At 50.8% G+C, this 19,658-nt stretch overlaps 1 protein-coding gene across 1 annotated transcript; it reads right to left on the bottom strand.

The window, feature by feature from the left end:
* Window positions 1-4,399: 4,399 nt before the first annotated feature.
* stk40 (serine/threonine kinase 40) lies at window positions 4,400-19,451 on the bottom strand. The gene is given in 12 exon segments (XM_056592566.1): window positions 4,400-4,585; window positions 4,588-4,716; window positions 5,286-5,370; window positions 6,667-6,786; window positions 7,019-7,163; window positions 8,187-8,302; window positions 8,594-8,646; window positions 9,088-9,312; window positions 10,837-10,977; window positions 12,889-12,974; window positions 13,385-13,514; window positions 18,449-19,451. Coding segments are annotated over 11 exon segments (1,317 nt in total). The 5' UTR covers window positions 13,506-13,514; window positions 18,449-19,451; the 3' UTR covers window positions 4,400-4,489.
* Between the last annotated feature and the right edge of the window lie 207 nt (window positions 19,452-19,658).

The following is a 19,658-nucleotide window of genomic DNA, read 5'->3' as shown; positions in this document are numbered from 1 at the left end:
ATATGCGGGACCGGGTAGCAGTCAGGCTTGGATGCGTCGTTGAGGCGGCGGTAGTCCCCACATGAGCGCCACCCACCGTCTGGCTTAGGGACGATGTGCAGGGGAGACGCCCAGGGGCTGTTCGAGCGTCGAACGATGCCCACCTGCTCCATGTGCGCAAACTCCGCCCTGGCGACGGACAGCTTCACTGGGTTGAGGCGCCTGGCCCTGGCGTGGAGGGGAGGCCCATTGGTCTCGATGTGGTGCTCCACTCCGTGCTTCACCATGGGCGCAGAGAAGGTGGGCTTAGTAAGGTCAGGGAAATCGGCCAGCAGCCGGAGGGTACTGGTTGCTTTCGGCGAGCATGTTGGACAACCCGCCGTGGACCGCCTCCCCCTGCGTACAGGCGAAGGAAGCGAAAGTCTGTGAGTTGACCAGGCGCCTGTTCCCCACATCCACTAACAGGTTATTGGCGCACAGAAAATCTGCGCCAAGGAGGGGAAATGTGACAGCTGCGACGACAAAATCCGAGGTAAAGCGTTGCCCTCCGAAGCACACGTCCACCGCTCTAGTGCCATAGGAACGGATAGGCGTGCCGTCCGCACCCACCAACTGCGGGCCGTGCTCCCCCTTCGCCCCCTCCGATCCCCCTGACGGAATGATGCTCCACTGGGCACCTGTGTCACAGAGGAATCTGCGACCGGAGACGGTGTCCTGGATGAAGAGCAGCCTGTTGGTGACACCAGCGCTCAGGGCAACTACTGAGCACCAGCGCTCAGGGCTACTACTGAGCACCAGCGCTCAGGGCTACTACTGAGCACCAGCGCTCAGGGCTACTACTGAGCACCAGCGCTCAGGGCTACTACTGAGCACCAGCGCTCAGGGCTACTACTGAGCACTAGCGCTCAGGGCTACTACTGAGCACCAGCGCTCAGGGCTACTACTGAGCACCGGCCCTGCCGTTTCCCGTCCGTCCAAAGGAGCGGGGCGAGCGACACCGTTTGGCCTTGGTGCCAAAATTGGTGAGGTAGAAACAATGGCCCGCAGCGTTACCCTGCTGGCCAGAGGGTCTGACGTCGTCCTTCGCTCTCCTGCGATGGTCCAGTGGCGGGGCAGCGGCGGGAGCAAGCAGGTCGGGGGACCGTTGAGGCATGGCAAAGACGAACCGGTCCGCCTCCCTGGCCAGGGCGCGGGTTCCAACGATGGTGGTGTTAGCCAGCGCCATCCTGACCAGAGCTGGCAGTGTGCGCATAAACAGCTCCGTGAAGAGGATCATGGGGTCTTCTGTACCGAGCAGGTTTAGCATCCTCTCCATGCGTGCAGAGGGCCTCTCGACTCCCAAGTCCTCGTGACCCCCTTGACCCCGTGACTCATAGCCGGTTCCCTCCCACTCACAGTAAGAGGGGAACACAAACCCATAATGTAGTCACTACAGGGGAAATAATCGAAATTGTGTGTATACACTTCTGGTGACCCCAAGCAAATCAATTAATTAGGAATCATAATTAAAAGTTAGTCGTACCTTCAAAATTATTGATCCATCTTTTGTTAATAGGAAACTGGTATCGGATCTGGTAATTCAGGGAACCAAAACGTCTTCACAAAGTGTGATTCGCCGTGATTTGTTAAACAGTGCCCTGTGTGAGGCTTTACCTCACGACCTTCAGATCGTGAAACTGAGGAGCTGGTGAAACGCACATTCGTGAAGCATTCTATCTTTTAATACTTTGGTCTATTGTGAGATCATTGATATTTATCATTGCACAGTCCCGGTATTTTAAACAGAACTGTTTGGGCTTCCCAGTCAGGCCCAGGAACAAGAGTTTAGACTAGGGGGCGCCATGACTCCCTAATCTTTAAATGTGCCATTTGGACCACACTTTAAGCGGATAGGTTTGGGCTAACCGTTTTACCGTGATGTTTAAGTCAGAAGATATGTCTTTCCTGGGACCATGAGGGACGCCAACCCTTTCTGAATGAGGATAGATAGGTTTTATCATCTAAAGGTTCTGAATGAGGATGGATAAAATAGGTTATGTCTTGCATATCCATACACATCTTACACAGCCAATAAAAAACTACATATTTTGAATATCAAAGTTTATTGCTGACATGCATGAGAGATTTGATGTAGTACAAAAATATGTCTTTTATACAAACATGTTTTCTTCCATCTGTACAATTACCCAGTTTATTTTGTTTCTCCATGCCAGAGTTCGGGGGGGGGGGGGGGATGCGTGTTCAGACTTCACAATCACCACGCCTCCATGGCGGGAAGACCTCGTTCCCAAGGTCACAAAAGGTTTGAATCCTTTCCTAATTCACACCGTTTGCCGTAGCCTTTCCAGATTACATGCAACAGTCACTTAGTTGGTTTTACAAGACCTTGAAACTCACACTAACGCCATGCCTCAGATCCACAGCAAGTTGCGGTCTACCAACAAATGTGTAGAAAAAGAAACAATAAATGTGGGGTTGTGATACAATGTCAAACACTTACTGGGCAACAGTTGAATCCTTCCCAGCAGGGAACTCTTGAGTCTTCAGAGCTTTAGTAGTCGACCGGCCGAATGAAAAACGGTGACTGACATTCCACGATAACTCAGTTAGCATTCAGGAGCTACAATGCTCGAAAAACATTTGTTTCTACGCAACTACAATACTGCTCTATACCCACACAATTCACATTGACAGGACACAAAAAAAGGCTTTCATAACACGAGCATTTAGTGGATGTCCATGTGTGGCTGACAGGCCTGTGTGGTCCAGACTTTAGGAAATAGCGGTACTGCTGACAGTGAGAGTTGACCTTATTTACATACTGGCCAGGAGAGATGTCAGCCTCAGCACAACCATTCACCCCAACTAATAATAATAATAATAATAATAATGATAATAAGTGGATATTATTCGCTCGTTTTTCTGTAAAAAATATAACTATTTAAAGTCAGTCTCATTATTAGTGTAGCTTAAAATTCAACCACAGTGTGGCAACATGGCAAGAAAAAACATTTTGGTAGGGAAAAAATTAAATTAAAACAGCGCTGTAAGCAGATAGTTAAAGGACTGCAAAATTGAAAAAGATTGTATGTCTCTTTAAAGACTTACTCAAATCACCACTGGGCAAAAGCAGAGAGAAAAGATGCTAGGATCCAAATCTACAGGAGAAAGGGATTCTACAAAAATTAATAAATAATTAAACTTCGAGGAAAGTAGAAATTACATTTTGGAAACTTTGCATGCCATCGGTTTAGAGATCATACAGGAGACCTACAACGGGCAGTGACACTCGGTACAAACCCTTCAGTAACGCAGAGAACACGATAAACACCTGCCTGCCAACATCAGATGAAGCTTATCTGGTGACTGTAGATAGTTTTGCTGCCTCTTCACGGCGCCTCTCCCAGATCCTGTCCCTGATGACGGGAAGCAAGATGGCTTCCAAAAGAAAACAGGAAAAAATAATCTAGATAAATGCTGTAGTCTGTGAAGGAGGACCTGTGTCGGTTCACAGTGGGAGGCCTGACGTAGCTGAAGGATCATCACCTCAGCTGACGTAGCTGAAGGACTCATCACCTCAGCTGACGTAGCTGAAGGACTCATCACCTCAGCTGACGTAGCTGATGGACTCATCACCTCAGGTGACGTAGCTGAAGGACTCGTCACCTCAGCTGACGTAGCTGAAGGATCATCACCTCAGCCGACGTAGCTGAAGGACTCATCTCAACTGATGTAGCTGAAGGACTCATCTCAGCGTACGTACTGTACCGTCCGTTCTAAATGACGACTTCACACTAGCACACAATCCCTTCCTTGGCTCGTGTGTCGGGTTCTTTTAAGACATGATTTTTGGCGATATATATTTATATACTTAAAAAAAGAAGTAAAACCGTCTGTGCGTCTTCCTCAGTGGCGTGGCGGCGGAGCTTTGGCTGGAGAACAGAACCGCTCTGCTCCGCCCGCGGCTAGCTGCCTGGATGCTCAAACAGGTTTCCATGGTAACCGCTGGGGTGAGGTGATGAGGACCCGGCAAGCTAATGTGTGGCGTAGTTAAGGTCTTCAAAAGGGCCGTTAAAATGCTACTTATTCATAATACGGATGGGGGGTAGGGAGGAGCTTATTCTGGTTGCCAGGCCAACCCAGCCTCTGCAAAGCAGTAAGGCTGGCGTTCATAGAGAGGTAGATTGATTCAAAGCCTTAGTTAACAGGGAGGGGTCAGGGAGGACTGACAGACAGAGTACTAGAGGTAAGGAGGGACGTCTGTGATCATGTAATCCGACTTGAGGCAATATGATTGGACAGCTGGGGTAGGGAGTAAAGGGTGAGACCGCTCGCTGCTACATCACATCCTGGAACCACCAGTCAGGGTCCTCAGTCTTTCCACAAGGTCTTTAGCCACGCCCACAGGCGTGCACCGCCCCCGGTTTGCTCCAGTCCGATCCGGGCCGGTCCGTCAGCGCTTGGTTGTGGTGCCGCCCGGTGGGTGGAGGTGGGGTCGGAGAGGTTGGGGCTACTTCCGTAGGAAGCGCTGGGCCAGCAGGGCGGCGTCCAGAGGGCTGACGGGCTGGGCGTCCAGCCCCAGTCTTCTGACGGGAGGGGTGCAGGGGTGCTGCCGTAGTGCCTCTGGGACAGGAAGCTCTTGGCCTCGTGCAGAGAGTGCTTCTCCTCGGCCAGCAGCAGCTGCTGCCGCATGTAGTTCTCAAACTCGTACTGCGACGCCTCCTCAGAGACCTTGGCCTGCAGGGGGCGATGTGGAGTCAGTGGTGTGGACACTAGGACACATTAAACAGTGATGTGCGACCGTGGCCTGAAGGGGGCGATGTGGAGTCAGTGATGTGGACAGTAGGACACATTAAACAGTGATGTGGACTGTGGCCTGCAGGGGGCGATGTGGAGTCAGTGGTGTGGACAGTAGGACACATTAAACAGTGATGTGGACCGTGGCCTGCAGGGGGCGATGTGGAGTCAGTGGTGTGGACACTAGGACACATTAAACAGTGATGTGGACCGTGGCCTGCAGGGGGCGATGTGGAGTCAGTGGTGTGGACACTAGGACACATTAAACAGTGATGTGGTGCGGGGGGGACCGTGGCCTGCAGGGGGCAGATGTGGAGTTCAAGTGGGTGTGGACAGTAGGACACATTAAACAGTGATGTGGACCGTGGCCTGCAGGGGGCGATGTGGAGTCAGTGGTGTGGACACTAGGACACATTAAACAGTGATGTGGACCGTGGACTTAACTTAAGCTGAGGTTGTCCACAGCGTAGCAGACTTAAGTTAAGTAGAGTTAGGTAGCGGTATCTTACCTCCTGTAGGTGTTCAGGGGGGCTGACCTGGTCATCGATATCCGGGACCACCTGGAGAGGGGCGCCCAGGGACGACACTGACTGCCTGGAAACGCATGAACAAACATCACCTTCGGATAACACCATCATCATCCATCTAGGGTTAGGTGGTGGGAGGCTATGATGGAGCTGAGGGTTAGAGAGTACTGACCACGCGGCTATGATAGAGCTGAGGGTTAGAGAGTACTGACCAGGAGGCTATGATGGAGCTGAGGGTTAGAGAGTACTGACCACGAGGCTATGATGGAGCTGAGGGTTAGAGAGTACTGACCACGAGGCTATGATGGAGCTGAGGGTTAGAGAGTACTGACCACGAGGCTATGATGGAGCTGAGGGTTAGAGAGTACTGACCACGAGGCTATGATGGAGCTGAGGGTTAGAGAGTACTGACCACGAGGCTATGATGGAGCTGAGGGTTGGAGAGTACTGACCACGAGGCTATGATGGAGCTGAGGGTTAGAGAGTACTGAACACGAGGCTATGATGGAGCTGAGGGTTAGAGAGTACTGACCACGAGGCTATGATGGAGCTGAGGGCTAGAGAGTACTGACCAGGAGGCTATGATGGAGCAGAGGGTTAGAGAGTACTAACCACAAGGCTATAATGGAGCTAAGGGTTAGAGAGTACTGACCACGAGGCTATGATGGAGCTGAGGGTTAGAGAGTACTGACCACGAGGCTATGATGGAGCTGAGGGTTAGAGAGTACTGACCAGGAGGATATGATGGAGCTGAGGGTTAGAGAGTACTGACCAGGAGGCTATGATGGAGCTGAGGGTTAGAGAGTACTGACCAGGAGGATATGATGGAGCTGAGGGTTAGAGTACTGACCACGAGGCTATGATAGAGCTGAGGGTTAGAGATTACTGACCACCAGGCTATGATGGAGCTGAGGGTTAGAGAGTACTGACCACGAGGCTATGATGGAGCTGAGGGTTAGAGAGTACTGACCACGAGGCTATGATAGAGCTGAGGGTTAGAGAGTACTGACCAGGAGGCTATGATGGAGCTGAGGGTTAGAGAGTACTGACCACGAGGCTATGATAGAGCTGAGGGTTAGAGAGTACTGACCACTAGGCTATGATGGAGCTGAGGGTTAGAGAGTACTGACCACGAGGCTATGATGGAGCTGAGGGTTAGAGAGTACTGACCACGAGGCTATGATGGAGCTGAGGGTTAGAGAGTACTGCCAGAGGCTATGATGAGCTGATGTTGAGAGTACTGCCACGAGGCTATGAGTGAGCTGATGGTTAGAGAGTCGACCACGAGGCCTATGATGGAGCTGAGGGTTAGAGAGTACTGACCACGAGGCTATGATGGAGCTGAGGGTTAGAGAGTACTGACCACGAGGCTATGATGGAGCTGAGCGCCTCCAGAACCTCGGCAGCACTCAGCCTCTGCTGGGGGTCCAGAACCAGCAGCTTCCGGATCAGAGCCACCGTGTTCTCAGAGACACGCCCGTCCCTGGGATAGACAGGGGGGAGAGGAGCACAGTCAGGGGATAGACAGTGTGTGGTGTTGCTTGGATTAGTTCCAGCCCACTGGGCTGTGGCTCTGAGTCATGGGGACAATCTGCTACCCTATTGGTCATAAAAAGGGTCAAACGTTCATACTTCATATTACTCTGCAGCAGTATATATAGTACTAGTACTCACTCAGGGATGGTGTACTCTGCAGCGGTATATATAGTACTCACTCAGGGATGGTGTACTCTGCAGCCTTGATCTTCCTGAAGAGCTCCTGGGGGATGGAGTCGTAGAAGGGGAACTGGCCGTACAGCATGGTGAACAGAACCACGCCCAGGGCCCACATATCGCTGGGCTTACCCCGGTACGGACGCCCTAGGAGAGGAGAACACCACCTCAGGGTTAGGGTGAGACACTAACCACCACCATGAGACTAAATACCACACGGACTAGAGACTCTACACCCCCAGGTGTCACACTGGGGAGCAGAGCCCCTCACACTGGGGAACAGAGCCCCTCACACTGGGGAGCAGAGCCCCTCACACTGGGGAGCAGAGCCCCTCACACTGGGGAGCAGAGCCCCTCACACTCTGAGGAACAGAGCCTCACACTCTGAGGAACAGAGCCTCACACTCTGAGGAACAGAGCCTCACACTCTGAGGAACAGAGCCTCACACTCTGAGGAACAGAGCCTCACACTCTGAGAACAGAGCCTCACACTCTGAGGAACAGAGCCTCACACTCTGAGGAACAGAGCCTCACACTGAGGAACAGAGCCTCACACTGAGGAACATCAGTGTGAGGTGTTAGTTACCCTAGTTGTTCCATACAGGGGTTAGTGTTAGTTACCCTAGTTGTTCCATACAGGGGTTAGTGTAGTTACCCTAGGTCAATACCGGGGTAGGTTAGTTTTTTCCCCTCAGTTGTTCCATACAGAGGGGTTAGTGTAGTTTACCCTAGTTGTTCCATACAGGGGTAGTGTTAGTTACCCTAGTTGTTCCTACAGGGTTAGTGTTAGTTACCCTAGTGTTCCATTACAGGGGTAGTGTAGTTACCCTAGTTGTTCCATACAGGGGTTAGTGTTAGTTACCCTAGTTGTTCCATACAGGGGTTAGTGTTAGTTACCCTAGTTGTTCCATACAGGGGTTAGTGTTAGTTACCCTAGTTGTTCCATACAGGGGTTAGTGTTAGTTACCCTAGTTCCTACAGGTTTGTGTTAGTTACCCTAGTTGTTCCATACAGGGGTTAGTGTTAGTTAGCCTAGTTGTTCCATTCAGAACATGAGGTCCATAAAACACCAGTAACCCTAACCCTAACACCAGTAACCCTAACACCAGTAACAGATGAGACAGATAACAACTGGTAACGATCTGGTGTGTGAGTGACGGAGTGCCTCACCACTGAGGACGTCGGGGCTGATGTAGGCGGGACTTCCTCTCTGGTCCTTGAGCAGGTCGTCCTCGCTAACCAGGTGTTTCCCCAGACAGAAGTTAGTGATGGTGATCCGGTGGGTTCTGCAAACACACACACAATACGCTATCGGACCAATAGGATCACAGCTACTGGACCAATACGAACAAAGCCATATTAGTTAGCTGGCTCTTCTTTAATATAGACCAGCTAGTTAGCCCAGGCAGTGCGCTAACCGCTTGCGAGAATAAAGGACTTCCTGTTTGGGTTGAGGTCTGTCTGTGGATGCAGGCCAGGCCCCAACCCAAGCCCTGAACTACGGCACTGGAAGGAGGAGAATGTGTGACTCAGGCCTACGGACAGACGGACGGACGCAAACGCACACCTAAACTCACCGTTTATTCAGCACCATGTTGCCCAGCTTCAGGTCTCTGTGGACAATGTTCTTCTGGAGACAGACAGAGACACAGGAAAGACAAACACAGAGGAGAGAGGGACAGAGTAAGAGACAGACAGAGAGACATGGTTGGTCATACTAGGAGTGGTATCTTCATGCCCTGTGAGTCACTTGGAACAACAAAGGCACCACAATGGAACACCTCGTTATGAACACTCATAATGCTGGCCTACAGCCTAGCATGATGCTAATGCCCTAGCACAGGGCCAACAGCCTAGCATGATGCTAATGCCCTAGCACAGGGCCAACAGCCTAGCATGATGCTAATGCCCTAGCACAGGGCCAACAGCCTTGCATGATGCTAATGCCCTAGCATTCTATCACACTACTATTTTGCCATTTCAACCAGTATGTGACCTAAAGGGATTCACCCAGTACTCTGGTAGCTTGTGTAGCGGTGAGTGTCAGATAAGTTAGGCTAAGTCGTCCCACCTTGTGCAGGGCCTCCACCACGCGCACCACGTCGTAGAAGATGACGATGGCTTCGCGCTCGCTCAGCCTCTTCTCCTTGATGACGTAGTGCTGCAGGTTGATGAGGTCCGCCGTCTTGTCGCTGAAGTCGTGGGCACAGAGACAGTCGAGCACCAGACAGATCCTCTTCTTCAGCTTACGCCCCCTGGTGGCCTCAGACTGCTCCAGGCCCTCGTACGCCCGGTCCTGAACAGACAAGCAGTCCGCCTGAGCCTGGAGACTCTAAAGGCTTCTGGGAGCATCTGGGGGTCCAGGTGGCCCGCAGCGTTCTTAAGAGAGGTTATGAGCAGACTCACCGTCTGTCTAGCTCCCCTCAACCCTCACCCTAGCCCTAACCCTGTCTGTCTAGCTCCCCTCAACCCTCACCGCCCCTAACCCTGTCTGTCTAGCTCCCCTCAACCCTCACCCTAGCCCTAACCCTGTCCGTCTAGCTCCCCTCAACCCTCACCCTAACCCTAACCCTGTCCGTCTAGCTCCCCTCAACCCTCACCCTAGCCCTAACCCTGTCTGTCTAGCTCCCCTCAACCCTCACCCTAGCCCTAACCCTGTCTGTCTAGCTCCCCTCAACCCTCACCGCCCTAACCCTGTCTGTCTAGCTCCCCTCAACCCTCACCCTAGCCCTAACCCTGTCTGTCTAGCTCCCCTCAACCCTCACCCTAGCCCTAACCCTGTCCGTCTAGCTCCCCTCAACCCTCACCCTAACCCTGTCTGTCTAGCTCCCCTCAACCTAGCCCTAACCCTAACCCTGTCTGTCTAGCTCCCCTCAACCCTCACCCTAACCCTAACCCTGTCCGTCTAGCTCCCCTCAACCCTCACCCTAGCCCTAACCCTGTCTGTCTAGCTCCCCTCGCCGCTCCTCATTCTAAACCTGGTTGCCAATAAGTTAGTAATCATTTCCCTAAGGATATTAATTTGAAAACTAAACCATCACCCATCAACTAACTCAATGATTTCACAATGCAAACGTGAGTTAAGAAGGCCAGGCTCATCCCCCAGGACTGGCCCCCAAAAGGCACTAAAGGAGGTGGGTTTGAATACCTTCAACCAGCACTACATCATCTTCACAGGTTGGGTTTCATCTACCAGTGCCCAGAGGAGGGTTCTCCATCATCACTATCCACTAGATTCCCAGACCATAATAACCTGACACCTCAGATATAAACCAGTCCACTGGAGTCCCAGACCATAATAACCTGATACCTCAGCTATAAACTAGTCCACTGGAGTCCCAGACCATAATAACCTGATACCTCAGCTTTAAACCAGTCCACCAAAGTACATGGGTCTACGCCAGTATTTTGGGAAGAAGAGGGTGAGTCCACTCTCCATTCAGAGGGTGAGTCCACTCTCCATTCAGAGGGTGAGTCCACTCTCCAGTCAGAGGGTGAGTCCACTCTCCAGTCAGAGGGTGAGTCCACTCTCCAGTCAGAGGGTGAGTCCACTCTCCAGTCAGAGGGTGAGTCCACTCTCCAGTCAGAGGGTGAGTCCACTCTCCAGTCAGAGGGTGAGTTCACCCTCCAGTCAGAGGGTGAGTCCAGTCAGAGGGTGAGTCCGGTCAGAGGGTGAGTCCAGTCAGAGGGTGAGTCCAGTCAGAGGGTGAGTCCAGTCAGAGGGTGAGTCCAGTCAGAGGGTGAGTCCAGTCAGAGGGTGAGTCCAGTCAGAGGGTGAGTCCAGTCAGAGGGTGAGTCCAGTCAGAGGGTGAGGGGGTACCTGAAAGAGGCCGTGGTGGTGCACCACCCCGTCCTGCCCGTGCAGCAGCGACAGCAGGGAGTACTCCGTGTGGAGCCAGCATCTCCCCGTTCTCTCTCTGTTCTCTGCGGCCGGGTCGCAGCGCTCCTCCAGGGTTAGGATCTATGGGGTCAAAGGTCACGACCAGACTCAACAACTAAAAAGGGTGTGAGGTAAAACCTGATACCCATAAACTTGTATCACACTTATGTCGACCTGGCATCTCAATGTATCATTCCATGAGATAACCTGAATGTCATTATGAGATAATCCGGATTCTGTTGAATTATGGAGGTGTAACAAAATAGTTTTGCGAAAAAAAAATGTTACGTCAGAGCAAGAAAGAAAGACACAGACACACACGCACAAACACACGATGAGCGTGTTGTGAAACCATAATAATGGTTTCACAACACAAAAAATATCTTCCTTCCTTCCTCAAATGTGAAATCAAACAAAACAGTACAAAGTATGTTTTCTTTTATTAAAATCTGGTTCCGTGATTCGCTTCGTCTCCGGTCAACACCATCCCTCTTGGACGCCTGGGTCATGTTAAGCCGTGTTAGGGTAACCCTAACCCTGTTTATTGAAGGCGATAGAGTGAATGAGTGGAGGCCCTAACTGTGGCAGGAGATGCAGGAATTAAACACTACATTAAAAACATGATCCTTCATAATCTGAGAAACAGTTAGTTAGCCCTAACCATAACAAAAAAACATACACTGTAGGATGACACACACACACACACACCACACACATACACAAGGGTTGTCCATGGTTAACCGATAAGATCTTTAATCAGTAAATACTAACGGTTAAAAATAAATTAAATCATATTAATTTCTCTCAGATGACAGGAGATCTTTGTTTTTTATTGATATTGATACAATTTGAGACTCCTTAACGATCCAAGTCTTTATTGATACCACTATTGATACTTTTCTATTATTTTATTAAAATATTGTATTATTGATTTAATTGCTGATAAGATGATCATAGCTCAAGATAGGACGTTAAACAGGTCATAATTCCATCTTTATTATCTATTTTATGTTTTTCTCGCCAAAATCTCAAATTTCTTTTTTTTTGTGTTGCATTTGAACACAACCATCATATTACTGAGTCGACCTGAACACATCACATTTGCCACTGTACGCTACTTTTTTTTAAGCTAACTAGCTCTATATCCTGCCGATTTTAACATGGATTTAAACACCTGATTACTATTTTAACTGACGGGACTTTACTGTTGATACCGACTCCGAGCCCGTCTGCACACCGTGTGCAGCAGCTGACAGAGTTTTTGGTTGGACTAGACGGATACTGAGTTGAAGGAGTTTTTTTAACCCAAAGACACTGAAGGTACAACACTTGTATATAGGCCTACAGTCCAGTGTTAAGATAAGACCAAAATACAAGCTTTGGTCGCTCACACTGAAGCTCGCTGTGGGCGTGCATGAACCAACCTGTCGGCGGCTGGCTGTAAACAGTGCCGCGCCTACGAGTGACGTATTAATCGCACGACTCAACGAATCGATGACCAAATTCGTTGCCAACGCTTTTAGTAATAGATTTTTATCGATTCGTTGTTGCAACACTAACCCTACACTACATTAAAAACATGATCCTTCATAATCAGAGAAACAGTTTGGGTTAGCGTTAGCCCTAACCCAGGGTTAGGTTTAGCCCTAACCCTACACTACATTAAAAACATGACCCTACATAATCAGAGAAACAGTTTGGGTTAGGGTTAGCCCTAACCCAGGTTTAGGTTTAGCCCTAACCCAGGGTTAGGTTTAGCCCTAACCCTACATGATTATGAAGGGTTAACCCTAACCCTTTCTAATTATGAAGGGTTAACCTTAACCCTTCATACTCAGAGAAACAGTCCCTCGTCTCCCGAGCCACAGAGCCTCTAGGAGACAGGATTCTGGTTGTTACTTCCTGTTACTCCTGAGCTGTAGTAGCTGAGCCCTCCCGTATCTGCTGCCCTCTCCCAGCGGTGGAGGTGGAGGTCCTGGCGTCAGGCCTTACCTTCAGCTGGTAGAAGTCGTCCGTTCCGTCCTTGCGGGCGAGGCACTGCACGATGCTGGGCACCGGGGAGTTCCCCAAGCGAGGGCCTGAAGGAGACAGCAGGTCAACCAACGCACCTAGTGCCAGTCTGTCCCCCCCCCCCCCTCTACAAAGGGTTAGGGTTAGCTAACCCTAACCCTCTCTACAAAAGACCTGGACTGGATGAGTGTCTCCCTCTAGATAGAGACCTTATTGACTGGATGAGTGTCTCTCTCTAGATAGAGACCTTATTGACTGGATGAGTGTCTCTCTCTAGATAGAGACCTTATTGACTGGATGAGTGACTCCCTCTAGATGGAGACCTTATAGACTGGATGAGTGTCTCTCTAGTGTGTCTCTCTCTAGAGTGCGTCTCTCTCTAGAAAGGACATTATTGACTGGATGAGTGTCTGTCTACCTGTCTAGAGTGTCTCTCTCTCCAGGTAAAGGGAGATCTTCTTTGTTTGGGAGTTCTTACCGAGCACGAAGGGCCCAGCCTTCTTGGCGTTGCCCCCGGCGATCCCAGAACACAGGAGTTTTCCCGCCCTGGCTGACGTCTCGCCGCCCCCCCGCTCCGATGACGACCGCCGCTTCGACATCCTGGAGCTCTGCAGGGGACCAATCAAATTAGGCCAAAGCAGGATGGAGAGGAACTGCTGGCCAATCACAGGGCAGACAGGATGACGTGTACAGACCAGTCAGAAGACTTTCCAATGTCTGCCATGACTAACCCAGTGAAACAGCAGAGCGGTTCACTGGGTTAGTTAACCCTAACCCAGCAGGGCAGGTGGACACAGAGCGGGGGGTGGGGAGGAGTTCACGTCAAGCCCCCCCGCCCAGGAGGCTTTCAGGAAGCCCCGCCCCTCTTTGCCCATGGTGGAGGTGCGACAGTGAGCCTATAAGGGCTCCATTCAGACCAGCGTCCTGGGGAGACCCAACAGTAGAGCTGTAGCGACGCTCCGATCAAAAATTTGCCGACGTCAAATTTCTCCGTCTACGATTTTCGAGGACAATGGACAACAACACAGAGAACACAGTTCGCACTTTGCTGAGTCCGTTGCTTATTTGGATATATGTTTACCGTTTAATGGGAAAGAAGGCTCGTCGCCTTTATTATGTCCGTGGTCGTCGCATGGACTATACGTCATCCAGCTCAGGTTGCGTAGCCGTGCGTGTGCGCGACTGCGCGTGTCGGCTCATTAGCATCTGTCCCGTAGCGGCCCGTACCGTAGCAGCACACCTCTCCCAAGTGGCCAAATTAGCCTGGCTTTGCCAGACTGGCCTCACTCACACTGGCAGATTTGAGCACGGCTGGCCTTTCATTTTGTATAACAGTGAAACTATTTTATTTATTTTATTTTGTGTAAAGCAGAAGGTTTTTTGCTGCGCAAAACTGTTGTTAAATAAAGTATATTATTAAGAATTTTTGTGAATTTATTTGAGATACATTATGGTTTTTATTAATCGAGCAACAGAAATAGATAACCATCCAATTAGTCATTAGATTAGTCGACTAATCGATGAAATAATCGCCCGATTAATCGTTTAATAAATAATCGTTTACCCCCAGCCCTACCCAACAGACAGCTCCCATTCAACCTGTACCCCCCCGATGGGACCGCAAGGCAGCAGGCTGCACAGGAGCAACACTCCACACTCCTCCACCTCCAACACACTCCTCCTCCTCCACACTCCTCCACCACCACCACCACACTCCTCCTCCTCCTCCTCCTCCACCACCACACTCCTCCTCCACCACCACCACCACCACACTCCTCCTCCTCCTCCACACTCCTCCACCACCACCACACTCCTCCTCCTCCTCCTCCTCCACCACACTCCTCCTCCACCACCACACTCCTCCTCCACCACCACCACCACCACCACACTCCTCCTCCACCACCACCACCACCACCACACTCCTCCTCCACCACCACCACCACCACCACACTCCTCCTCCTCCACCACCACCACACTCCTCCTCCTCCTCCACCACCACACTCCTCCTCCACCACCACCACCACACTCCTCCTCCACCACCACCACCACCACACTCCTCCTCCACCACCACCACCACACTCCTCCTCCTCCTCCACCACCACACTCCTCCTCCTCCTCCACAACCACCACCACACTCCTCCTCCACCACCACCACCACCACCACACTCCTCCTCCTCCTCCACCACCACACTCCTCCTCCACCACCACCACCACCACACTCCTCCTCCTCCACAACCACCACACTCCTCCTCCCTCCAACACACTCCTCCACCACCACACTCCTCTATCTCCTCCACACTCCTCCACCACCACACTCCTCTATCTCCTCCACACTCCTCCACCACCACACTCCTCCACCACCACACTCCTCCACCACCACACTCCTCTATCTCCTCCACACTCCTCCACCACCACACTCCTCCACCACCACACTCCTCTATCTCCTCCACACTCCTCCACCACCACACTCCTCTATCTCCTCCACACTCCTCCTCCACCACACTCCTCTATCTCCTCTATCTCCTCCACCACCACACTCCTCTATCTCCTCCACACTCCTCTATCTCCTCCACCACCACACTCCTCTATCTCCTCCACCACCACACTCCTCCTCCACCACACTCCTCTATCTCCTCCACACTCCTCCACCACCACACTCCTCTATCTCCTCCACCACCACACTCCTCCACCACCACACTCCTCTATCTCCTCCACACTCCTCCACCACCACACTCCTCCTCCACCACACTCCTCCTCCCTCCACCACACTCCTCCACCAGAGCCAGGTTCAGGAGTGGTGATCGCATTCTGCAGCACATGAGGGGCTTTGGTTTTGTTTGTTGTCATGACGATAATGCGTCCACCGGCGCCTTAATCCATCACTCCTGAAGGACGTGTAATCCTAAAGGACCCGTCCTCGCCGGACGCCACACTCGCGTGTTCCTGTGTTCGTGTCAGTCAGCTCCTCTTCGTGAAACACTTCCTAGTTCCCGTAATAGGGAAGTCCTGCTTGGCGACGAGAGACGAGTCATGGCCAGCAGGCCCAGAGTTCTCACAGTGCAGTTCCTCTAGGTGTGACGACAGCGGAGTAAAGGAAGGCTGTAGACCATCCTACGGCAACGACAGGGCCAGAAACTTACAGAATACAGGGACCGGTCCTACAGACCGTCACTGATGACCTTCAAGACTTCACCCATTGATAGGAGAACAACCAAGTTGTTAGGGTTCTTAACTCCCATGATCCCCAACCAACGTCCAGAGTGTAGCTGTGTGCATCCAGATGTCCCCTGACACGCTCCTGAACAAACTCACAGCAACTCGTCAATAAGAGTCTAGGAAATGAAACAATAGTAAACTGATTGGCCGAAGTGGTTTGGTTGGTAGGCTAGTATCATAGACCTCTCCTGTCTCACACTACGGTTCAGAGGCAACCTGTGTGGCCGGGGAGAACCATAGGGTGGGTTCCTCTGGGGTGAATGTTCATTGTCCATCAATCCCTGGTGCCGTGTGCCTCTCCTCTAGATCAGTAGGGCTTCAGTATACTGCTAGAGCCTCTAGACCAGTAGGGCTTCAGTATACTGCTAGAGCCTCTAGACCAGTAGGGCTTCAGTATACAGCCAGAGCCTCTAGACCAGTAGGGCTTCAGTATACTGCTAGAGCCTCTAGACCAGTAGGGCTTCAGTATACTGCTAGAGCCTCTAGACCAGTAGGGCTTCAGTATACTGCTAGAGCCTCTAGACCAGTAGGGCTTCAGTATACAGCCAGAGCCTCTAGACCAGTAGGGCTTCAGTATACTGCTAGAGCCTCTAGACCAGTAGGGATTCAGTATACTGCTAGAGCCTCTGGACCAGTAGGGCTTCAGTATACTGCTAGAGCCTCTAGACCAGTAGGGCTTCAGTATACTGCTAGAGCCTCTGGACTAGTAGGGCTTCAGTATACTGCTAGAGCCACCAACGAAAGAGGACATTGAATGTAGGCTATTGTTTAATAATAGATTCAATTTATATAGCGCTTTTCTCACACTCAAAGCGCTTTACATAGGGGCACAACAATAGATAAACATGAAAAAAGTAAGAGTTGATGGGGCTAGGGTTAGTGAGTGATCTAGGGGTAGGCAGAGGAGAAGAGATGGGTTTAGACGGCAAGTGTCACCTTTAGTGCTGACGTGAATCAAACCACATTAGCGTTGTGCAGTAACTATCTTGGTGTGTTTATATTGAAATCTAAGCTTACGATGGTGGCTAGGGGGTCAGTGACTCCCAGGAGAAGGGCACCTCGTCAAACCCCAAGGGTCCAGAGGTGACATGGGGGTTCCTGACAATCACTGCGCTCCAACTACCAGATCAGGGACGGGTGGTGAACGATAAGGTGCACTGGGAACCACACAATGTACTGGGGAACAGGCCATAGCTGGGTGGTGAGCCACACAGGGTACTGGGAACAACACAGTGTACTGGGACCCACATGGTGTACTGGGAAACAGGCCATAGCTGGGTGGTGAGCCACACTGTGTACTGGGAACAACACAGTGTACTGGGACCCACACGGTGTACTGGGACCAACACGGTGTACTGTGAAACAGGCGATAGCTGGGTGGTGAGCCACACAGTGTAATGGGAACAACTCAGTGTAATGGGAACAACACAGTGTACTGGGACCAACACGGTGTACTTGGAAACAGGCGATAGCTGGGTGGTGAGCCACACAGTGTACTGGGAACAACACAGTGTACTGGGACCCACACAGTGTACTGGGAAACAGGCGATAGCTGGCTGGTGAACCACACAGTGTACTGGGACCAGACCAGGGCTGGTGAACCACACAGTGTACTGGGAACCAGACCAGGGCGGGTGAACCACAGTGTACTGGGACCAGACCAGGGCTGGTGAACCACAGTGTACTGGGACCAGACCAGGGCTGGTGAACCACACAGTGTACTGGGAACCAGACCAGGGCTGGGTGGTGAACCACAGTGTACTGGGACCAGACCAGGGCTGGTGAACCACACAGTGTACTGGGAACTAGACCAGGGTTGGGTGCTGAACTACAGTCTGTAATTCAGTCGTATGAGGTTCACTGGGAACCAGCGAGCCCTTATTGAGGCCCCTTTGTGCGGACATGGGACTACCTACTGCGTATGTGTGTAGCAAAAAGCAATGGTTCTGGTAGTGTACTGTGCTCATACTCTGAAGTGTGAATAAGTGACCTATTGTGTGTGCCCGGCCACACAAAGAGTAATCATCCACCCACAATAAACATGTAGCATTATAGACTACTCGATGAGGAATACACCGCACTAAGACTACCATCAACACATACGCATTGAAGAACCAAGGCCCAGAGACATGGAGGAACCAGAAACATTTATTAAAGGCCAGACACATGGTGGAGGAATCAGAAACATGTATGAATGCCCAAAGACATGGTTGATGAATCAGAAACATCTATGAAGGCCCAGAGACATGGTGGAGGAATCAGGCGCCGGGAGGCGTAGAAGCAGAATGCTAACGGCTAAGCTAGCAGCAAGCTCGTCGTTTCTTACCTCGAGATGCGAACCTCCGCTGAAGTGTCCGTCGTTCACAGCCTGGACATGTCTTGTGTTGTCATATGGTTCTGTTATGTTAGGGTTCCACCGGTGTTGTGTTTAACCCTTGTTATTATGTTTAACCCGTGTTATTGTGACCCTTGTTAGCGGAGAGCAGATCGACCAGCCTGACACCGGAAGTGACGCACGCGGATGATTGACAGCCGGTATTGTTAAAGACGTTGTTCGGTTTCAGCCAATGGGCTCTAGATTATGATGCGATCTATTTTTATGGTACGCCCACCCGTACTAGTCGTGAGGTGTAAACTTCCCAGCTTTTTTGCGCCCCCTTTTGGTTGGCCCCACTCGGGATTCTGAGAGTATACCGAGTTCAGTGAGGCTGAACGTACGACTCTAAAACAAAATGGCGGCGCCAGTAAAGGGAATTATTAGGTGTCCTACGAAATCCTTAGAAACCCTATTCTAATCGTTAGTATTATAAGGGGTCCTTACATAGCATCCAAAATATGTAGGCTCAGCTGTCGAATATGGCTATTAAGAGGAGATTCCATAGTATACCCATGCCAAATTGTAAGACTATATCTGAAAAAACAACAAAAAACATTCGTTTGAAGTTCTCCCTTCTGCTCCATGGCCTCTCTACAATGCAGGCGGGGCCTTAAAGCAGTACACACGTAATTTCGCTAACATCTGTTTGACAGTGGATTTTGACACAGTATGCTTTAGAAACATGGTTGGCGATTGTTTCGTTTTTAAGGCATACCAATGCCATATTACCATACCGACCAAGCTCACCATACCTCCACGTACAGAAGACTTGTATTTCTCAAAATACACTGTAATCTGCCCTTGGCAGTCTACGGTCATACGGTCCTAGCGTTGGTCATACTGTCGGTCACAAGGTAACACGGTCATACTGTCGGTCATACAGTCATACTGTCGGTCAAACGGTCATACTGACAATCATACGGTCATACTGTGGGGTCTGTCTGCGTCCCGCAAGGCGGAGGCGTAACTTGTAGTAGGCGTAACTTGTAGTAGGAGGCGTGTCTTGTACTTTTCTAAATCGCAGTCCACGCGAGATCTTTTCGCGGTAAAAAAGTATTGGAAATCACGGTTCACACATTACGCAAGCTCTTCCTTGAAGTCGAAGTCTGAAGTTAAGATATATATATATATATATATATATATATATATATATATATAT

The sequence above is a fragment of the Gadus chalcogrammus genome, chromosome 6, assembly GCF_026213295.1.
Source record: "Gadus chalcogrammus isolate NIFS_2021 chromosome 6, NIFS_Gcha_1.0, whole genome shotgun sequence".
Lineage (NCBI taxonomy): Eukaryota > Metazoa > Chordata > Actinopteri > Gadiformes > Gadidae > Gadus > Gadus chalcogrammus.
Note: the sequence above shows the minus strand (reverse complement) of the source record. Positions and strands in the feature narration are given on the sequence as shown.